The sequence below is a fragment of the Triticum urartu genome, unplaced genomic scaffold (assembly GCF_003073215.2).
Source record: "Triticum urartu cultivar G1812 unplaced genomic scaffold, Tu2.1 TuUngrouped_contig_5220, whole genome shotgun sequence".
NCBI lineage: Eukaryota > Viridiplantae > Streptophyta > Magnoliopsida > Poales > Poaceae > Triticum > Triticum urartu.
The window spans coordinates 346-9,188 of NW_024115878.1; the positions used below are offsets into that span (position 1 = coordinate 346).

Consider the following 8,843-nt stretch of genomic DNA (forward strand, 5'->3'; position numbering starts at 1 on the left):
CAGATAACTGCCAAGCGGTAACCACCTCAACCAGATCCTTCACTGATCCGTGAGGGGAGGATGTAAATTGGAAGAGCAGCGTGCTTACCACCAGTAAATGGAGCTAGCTTGAACATGACGACGATGCTTGGAAGAATGGAGTGAGATGTTGGGATATTTGTACTATCAAGCGGTGCGCGTGGTGGAATACGAAAAGATGAGTGTGAGTTTAAAAGCGGAGTAAATTAAAGCTTGCATTGCATGTGCAGTATGCGATGAGCCGTGCATGCAAACTGAGTGTCAGTTGTGCCGCTTCGATCTTCCTCCGGCGCCTCGGCTTCCATGCAAAATTTAAAGTCTGCTTTGCGGCTTCGTCGTTTACTCCCTTCTTCCATCTATATAAGGCCTAATACGTTTTTTAAGACTGCCTTTAACTATTGACAAGATTAATAATACATGACATGCACAATGTGAAAATTATATCATTGAAAGCTCCTTTCACACACGAATTTAACGGTGTGCTTTGTGTAAGTTGCATGTCATATATTATTGCTCTAATATTTGGTCAAAATTAGCCTCAAAAAACGCATTAGGCCCTATATAGATGGAAGGAGGGAGTAGGTCTTTTTGTTAGAATCAATTGTTCATCGGAAAAGATAATTGCCGAACGTCGGTTTTTTTTGGCGTCCGGGCCCGAACGCTGTTTACCACGATGCACGAATCTTGAAGCTGTAGAGCTTGACACGTCATTAGCGGGAATTCGTTCGGTAACTTTTTGGTAGTGTGAACCCTATCTTTTTACCCATGGCAGTTTTCTGCTTTTAAATTTGATTTTTTAAACAATTCCACGAAGCTTTATTAATTCGTCACAATGTTTATAGAGACGGATAGAAGATTTCCCGGATGACCAAACATGGCGGCCACCATCTAGGGTAATAGCATGCTTTGCTAAATTATGAACTTCAAAGTTTGAGCTACTACTATTTCACAAAAAAAAAGTTTGAACTACTACGTTCATAAACTATGTTACATGAAATAAAAGAACCAGAAATATCTATGATCTCTTGAACTATCACACAATAGCTGGCCAAACTACGCTTCTGAATGTCGTCCACTACTACCTTGCAATCGGACGCAACCTGGATACGTTGGGTGTATAGATCCTTCGCCAACGCCATAGCTTCCCGTATCGCCAATGCCTCCAATATAGGTTGGTCCCTACAAATCACACCAATAGACCCATTTAAATTTGATGACATTTTTATTTCTTAGCACAGCAGAAACTGGGTTTTTATTTATCCAGAGAAAGGAATCTGGGCCTTTCTTTTTGTTTCGCTACTGGGCTTTTTTTCCTTGTGTTTTAATAGGGAAAAAGCATGTCGAATCTACGGGGATGCGTTTGGGCTATGGGGTTTCCCTATCGAAAGAAATTGTTCGTTGGAACATTTCGTTCCATCTGGCCCCTCCTGAGACGAAACGTTCGAGCGTTAGCGGCGTCATTTTTTTTCCAAGCCCATGACCTTTTCCAAATTCGTGAACTTTTCTTTTCAAGTTCATGAACTTTCATGTATTCCTGAATTTCATCAAAATAGTGATTTTTCTATATATTTTTCCAAGATTTGTTTTCAAATTCAAGAACGTTTTTGTATTTGGAATTTATTGTTTTTTCATGAATTACTTTTTGAATTCAAGTACATTCTTTATATTTGCGAAGATTTTTCAAATTCATGAACGTTTTTGCTCATGATATTTTTTTCAAGAAATTCACGAAGTTTTTTTCAAATTCCTGAACATTTTTTGTTTTCTCGAAAAAAAATATGTTTTTTAGATTTTTTTTCATGAACTTTTTTTGTTAAATTCCTGAAAATTTTCCAAATTCATACACATTTTTTGTGTTCGTGAATATTCTTCAAATTCATGAACTGTTTTACTCGTGATATTTTTAAGAATTCACTAAGTTTTTTTCAAATTCGTGAACATTTTTTGTTTCTAAAAAAATCAAATTCATTATTTTTTCTCATGATTTTGCTTGAAATTCCCAAAAAATTGCCCAAATTCATAAAAATTTTATGTTCGTGAACTTTTTCGAATTTGTGAAAAAAATGTCATGAACTTTTTTCCATATTCTAGAACCTTTCCTCATGAACTTTTTTGCGGGTGAGAAACTAACTCAAAGCACAAAGCATGCTAAGCAAGTAGTGCACGTGGACGTATGCCATGTGTTGGTGCTCAGGACAAGTAGTGCACGTGATGACGTTGAAGCCTGGACCAGTTTTGCGTAAAAGCTTTTATAGTAAGACAAATGATGCCAAACGCAGAGCACAGATCGATCAAGAAACCCATCTTTCTTTTCTAGGTCGGCAAGAAACCCACCACCCCGGATCCTTAACACCTCCCCTTGCGGCTGCCTCGGTGGTCTATCCCGCGACCACCGAGCATTTGAAGATTGTTACTGTATATATTCAGGTCAGGTTCACAAGAGTACATGGAAGCCAGGGGAGCGGCCGAGATGGACGGGGAGGAGACGGTGGTCGTGGCGGCGGAGGCAGAGGTCGTGGGCTCGGCGGAGACGGAGGAGCACGTCCAGCGCATCGTCCTCGCCATCCACAAGTTCACCCGCAGGGTCACCCCCTCTCCCCCTCCTCCATAGATCCCGCTGCTCTGACATGAATTTCTTCATGTTACCACGTGGTACTGTTTCTGAATTTCTGTAGTGTCCTTTATTTATCGGACTTGTGTCATACTATTCTCGTTCAAATACATTCTCAAACAACCGCAATGAACAACATTCACAACAGAGATTATATTTGGGGTCTGCCTCACCCGTCCAAGGCAAACGCAATGACAAGTTGTGTCACCATTGGCCATTCTCCAGGTAGGACTTTAGGAAGGCAAAGTACCTTGGCAAACACAATGAACAGGTCTGCTACAGTACAAGAATCATGGCGCCATGACAACCAGCTGACAAACAGTACCTAAAATAATCTCTAGATCCCTGTAGTATATATTTCTTCAACAAGTCAACTAATCAATAGACCTCTACGAATAAAATCTCAAAGCAGGTAAGAGAGCCAGGCAGCAAATTAACAGGCAACCGTTCTACATTGCTTTCAACACCAAAATTGCAGTTGCGTGATTGTAATTTGGCAGGCAGCGATAAGTTAGATCGGTGAGAAAGATGTGGTCCGGGACTATTAGATTCAAAAGAAATGGGAGTTTATTCAAAAGATGATAGTAGACACAATTAGATGATAATCTCATGATTTCAAATCAAAAAAACATAGCAAGTAGTAACACAACACACAGGAAGGGTGGGGTGTGGCTTATTCTTGAATCTCAGAATTTTCCCTTCTTGCTGCTTCTTTAAAGCGGAATGCAGCACGAATTACATGTGCTTGAGTATGCCTCATTCGTCGGCCTGCATTAAGAACCAGGGCTGCTTGTCCCTGAGGAATGCTGGTATGCGGAGGTCGTTTCTGAACAAGCACACCATCCAGTGAAACCTTTTTGATCCTTGGTAGGTCGTGAAACTGACGCAAGCCATCCTCGCTTATAAAGTTGCAGTCAGCGATCTGCAGTATCTCTAAGTTTGGGGCTGCTCCTCCTTGAAATGATAAGGACATGAGATTTTCTAACCCATCAATCTGCAGAAGCTCAAGCTTCGGAAACGCGTCGCTTCCAAATTCCATCGCCTCCGCCACCAGTGATTTAGCCAGAAGGCGTAGCACGATCAGGTTGGGTAGCTTCGCAATGACCTGTACAGAATCCCCATCCAGCAGTGTCGAGCGCAGGCATAGCTTGTGGAGATTATGAAGGGTCTTGATCCACCTTGGGAGCGTACCAAGACTGCCATATAGCTTCAGTGCTTCAAGACGGAGTGGCGGTGAGCACACGGTGTCCAGTCTGCTGAGTGAATCACTTGAGTCGACCATCAGTGACCGCAGCTGGTGAAGACGCTCAAGAGTAGAGCAGAGATGCTTGGTGTTGTGTTTTGTAACGCCAGTCACCCCTAACTTCTGTAACTGCGTTAGCTTCTGTAGCTCCTTCATAACTCTCCGACTTCCCGCAACATCAATGGTCCCCAGAGTTAAAACAGACTTCAGTTCTCCGATCTTCTCTGGGACACGCACACCATATGGTTTCTTCCTCTTAAATAGACATAGCAAACACATGCAGAAAGCAGATGAAGCAGCACTTTGGATAATCCCAGGACAATCTCTAGTGATTTCACTGACAAAATCTAGCCGAGCATTGCGTGCAGCCACTGTACCACCATGGAGACGGCGCAGCCTTGTAAGATGGATGACCGTAGATGGCAGCTTAGCAATGTATGTACCCTTGATATCCAACTCCTCAAGCCCTAGCAACTTACCCAAGGAGTTGGGAAGATGTGCAATTCCAGTGTTCCTGAGACCCAGACACTTGAGATGCCGGAATTCCCCGATCTGTTCAAGGTCATGATGCTCCTCTAGACCTTCAGTGTCTTCCAAATCGAGCACCCTTAGCAACTTCATCCTTGTCGAAATGAAACAAGACTTCCATTCCCCACAAACTGTTAGTGATCGAGCACAAGAGAGGTCTAATTTCTTGAACTCATCAATCCGTTCATCATCATGTCTTCTCCAGCCAACTGTAATAACTAGATGTCTGATTTTGGAGTTTGTTGGGTTGGTGTCCAAAGGGTGCTCATCAAGGATGTAGATAAAATCCCGCAATTTTGCATCTGAAACCCCGAGCTGCTGAAACACATCATCAACAATGCAACCATTTATTCTTCCACTAGTTATCTCTGCTCGCTTCGATGGATGAATCATACTCATCATAACAAGCCCATTAAAGATCTTCTCAACTTCCTCAGCATCATATCCTCTTGCATTTCTACAGTAGGTTTCTGCTATCCATGCCCTTGCCAATCTTCTACGCATTAAGTTGCGGCCTCTGGGGAAAATGCTAAGATATTGGAGCAAGTATTTCATATGGGATGGTAAATCATCATAACTCAATTTTGCTGCTGCACTGACAATCCCAAGGTCAGGGTTGTCTTTTAACATTGAGCTAAGCCTGTTTAGCAGTTTCTCCCATTCTGTAGATTTTCGAATTTTCGTGCCAAGAAGTCCACTTACAATCCTGATTGCGAGAAGGTTCCCATCACATTTTTCTATGATGTGATTAGCATGATCAACCATTGGTCCACACAACTCAATTAGTCCATCATGTTGGAATACCTGTTCGTGGCCATATAAGTTTTAGTACTGATATTGCAACAAGTGCAAAAATAAATAAATCATTCTCATTATGTAGAAAAAGCGACACCAACAGAACAGCATAAGTGACTTGCTGCATGAATTAATCTTGTAGCAATAAAGTTGTCATGCTAATACTAAAATTAGGAAAAAATGGAAAAAATATAGTTAAAGTCGCATATACAGCCTTATAGCAATGAAGGTCTCTGAAGGTATCTAAGTAATTTTAAAACTTAGTCTGAATTTATCTTTGGCCATCCACCAACATAAATGCATGGCTTGGTTGATATCGACCAACAAAAATCTATAACTATCTGCATAAATAAAATGCCTTAACTGAAATCATGCTCACTTTTCATAACTTAAATGTGTACCCTTTCACGCAAATCATGCTTCACCTTTCATAACTTAAATGCGTACGGTAAAGCGGTACTAGCTTTTTCTCCAAGCCTACGGCCTAGCTTGGCATGCGTCTAGAGTTTCAGTCATGTGTTTGATTTGTTCTTAATACTACATATTTCGATCTGATTTGCCAATAGATAATCATATTTCATGTTTGGGAGGAACATACCGTCTGATAAAACAACTGACGGACAGCAGCACTATCAAGGGGGCTCAGCTTATACATATTGTTGCTATTCCCGGAACAATGATGAGCAGCTGCAGCATTCGTAGTAGTAACTATAACAGTACAGGTAGCACCTCCGTCTCCATCATTCCATAAGCATGACTTCACCTGATCCCATTCTTCTTGTGCTGACAGCCTGTCGATGATCACCAGAGATCTCCCATCGCCTGCCGCGAGCTGAGAAATCTCAGTCACCAACTCGTCCTCTGACATGTTCTGGATATTAATTTCGGATTGTGTGCTCCTTCCCAGGGAAGAGCATGCCTGAAACTGTGAAATTATGCTGCGCAGGAAGTCCTGTTGGTTGAAAGGTTGCATCATGGTGATCCAGGCTCGCCTTTGGATCTCACTACTGAGATCTGGGCTTTCGTATACTACTTTCCTGACGAGGGTGCTCTTCCCAACACCACTGGGCCCATACACTGAGATCGGCCAGGGCTCAGTAACATTTTCTGATATCCATCTAGTTAGTTCAGCAACGTCCTTCTTCCTGCCAATGAACTCCGAGTATGGCTCTATTTGTATAACCACACTAATTCCGCTAGCAGTAGCGCCCTGGAAAGAAGACATATTTGGCAATAGATCAAGAAATTCGTTTCCGAAATCCACATGGACAACATGATACGATTAGAGGAAAAGTGAAGAGTGGATAATTTGAAACAAATCCAATACTTTGAGGAGACAAGCATCTAGATTCTTGCTAAAGCTCAATGAATGAAAATATGAAATGTCTGTTTACTGATGATTTGAATAGTGCTAGAAATCTTAAGAATTTACTGTGTATCTTTGAACATCTGTCTGCCTAGCCTCAAGATTAATTTTCATAAAAGTGAAATCTTATGTTTGGTAAAGCCAAGGATAAGATTAATGAGTACAAATACATTTTAGCATGTGTAGAAGAAAACTTAACTTTTAAATATTCAGGTATGCCTTTGCATGATAAGAAACTTAAAAAAAAAACTATTGGAGAAGTACAGAGGATAAAGTAGAAAAAAAAATTGGTACTATTTAGAAAGGAAGATTTGCCTCATATGGGGGTAGATCATGCCTCAGTAATGTTCCTTATTGTATGGTGTATCTTTTAATTCTCCCCAAGATGTCCTAGAAGAAGAATGGATTTCTTTAGAAAAGACTTTTATGGAATGAGACCAAAATGATAAAAAGTATCATTTGGTGAAATGGGAAGATATTTGTCAACCTAAAGAGCAAGGGGGGTTTAGGTGTGGTGGACTTGGAGGTGATGAACATTTGTTTAGTAAGTAAATGGCTCTGAAAACTGGAAAATGAGGAAGGTAGATGGCAGGATCTATTCAGGGAAAAGTATCTGTCTAGCTCTAATCTATCTCAGTGCAAACATAAACCCTTTCATTCACATTTCTGGTTTGGGATTCTGAAGGTTAGAGATACTTTCTTTAATTTTGTAGGAAAATAGTTGTAATGGTGAAAGGACTTGTTTCTGGGAAGACATGTGGATCAGTGATAAATCTCTAGCTTCTAAATTTCCTATACTTTTCAATCTTTCTCTGAGCAAGAATATAACTGTACATAGTTTTTACAGAAGGCTGGAGGTGTCTTAATTTTCGGAAAATGTTGGGATGAGCTAGCTGTTATGTGGAATGAGCTGCAAAGTTTATGTACTAGTAATGCTGTTCTTAATGAGGAGGAAGATAGGTCTAAGTGGTTGTTCATAGCTTCTGGAGTTGAGTGCTAAATCTATGTATTTAGCTTTGAAAGCCTCTCAGGTGCCTTGTCCTTACAAAAGAACTACGGTTTGTGAAAATTCCTTTAGGCCTTGTTCGGTTGCACAGGGTTTGAGGGGGATTAAAGGGGGTTGTAAGGGATTACATCCCCTGTAAGTCAAATTCCTTCCCAATCCCCTTCAAACCTCTCCAATCCCCTTAGTGAAGGGATTAAACGAACAAGCCCTTAAGAGTTAGTGTTTACATGGCTAACTTTCAGAGGTAGCATTTTGACAAGAGATGTACCGCAACAGAGGGGTTGGAAGGGTAGTGATAGATGTCTTTTTTGTGACAAGGAGTATATTAATCATCTTTTTTAACAGTGAAGCAGAATGTGTGTGTGTGTGTGTGTGTGTGTGTGTGTGTGTACAAGAGCACTGAGACTCAAGATGACCATCATTGTTGCAATAGGCGCAGTGTGGACGGGGGCGACCTGAGCCTCCAGAAGGAGTGGGCAAGAGCGGCGGAGCACTCGAGCGAGAAGTGGTCGATGGAGCAGGTGGCGTAGGAGCACGAGTAGCAAGCACAGAGGGAACCTCCAGCAAACCAGCACCACGTAAGCGAGTCTCCTCTACACGAATCTCAGAAAGCGCCTCCATGAGAGAAATACGGCCACGAGCAAACAACTGAGCACGCCGGGGCTCAAACTCCTTACGGAGCCGAGACAAGAACTCATAGACGCGATGAAACTCCAAATTGGCCTGGACAGCCTGGCAACAGGGGCAGGTACGACACCCAGCACTACGGAGAGAATCAAGCTGACGCCAGATAGCAGAACTCTGTGCATAGAAGTCATCAACAGTAGAGTCACCCTGCTGAAGAGCATGCTCCTGACGGATCACAGAGAGGTATAAGGCATCACCAGAGGGCTGATAGCGCTCACGAAGACGGGTCCACATCTCAAAGACAGTAGAAAGACCCAGAAATTCAGAAGCAAACTGAGGCAGAACACTAGCAGTGAGAACAGCTGCAGCACGAAACTGGACGTGGGGGACAGCAGACCTCGCCAGAAAGAACACCCCAAAGACGAATGCCACACATGTGAATGCGCATGAAGCCAGTGAACTCGGTGTAGTTAGTACCATCAAAGATCACCGGACAGCGAGGGACAGCAACAAAACCCGATGCAGCAGACATTTTTTTTTATAGATCCGACGAGAACAACCAGATCGGGATCAGGCGCTGGCTACTGGAGCTTCGGACGAGCTCCTGGGCAGCCCGCGGGGCGGGCGGGCGGGGGGGGCGGCCTGGGGG

The 8,843-nt window shown here is 42.4% G+C and overlaps 1 protein-coding gene across 1 annotated transcript; it reads right to left on the minus strand.

Annotated features, from left to right (window-relative positions):
- Window positions 1-3,178: 3,178 nt before the first annotated feature.
- On the minus strand, window positions 3,179-8,562 carry LOC125528929 (disease resistance protein Pik-2-like). The gene is made up of 2 exons (XM_048693345.1): window positions 5,794-8,562; window positions 3,179-5,204 (listed from the first exon to the last, which is right to left on the minus strand). The coding sequence occupies exons 1-2, from the start codon at window positions 6,418-6,420 to the stop codon at window positions 3,303-3,305; spliced, it is 2,529 nt and encodes an 842-aa protein (XP_048549302.1). The 5' UTR covers window positions 6,421-8,562; the 3' UTR covers window positions 3,179-3,302.
- Between the last annotated feature and the right edge of the window lie 281 nt (window positions 8,563-8,843).

Excerpts from the sequence above, each read along its gene's own strand:
- LOC125528929 (XM_048693345.1), bottom strand. The coding sequence starts at position 6,420 with ATGTCTTCTTTCCAGGGCGCTACTGCTAGCGGAATTAGTGTGGTTATA. Across the intron at positions 5,205-5,793 it reads GTCAGTTGTTTTATCAGACG|GTATTCCAACATGATGGACT; the intron begins GTATGTTCCTCC and ends GGCCACGAACAG.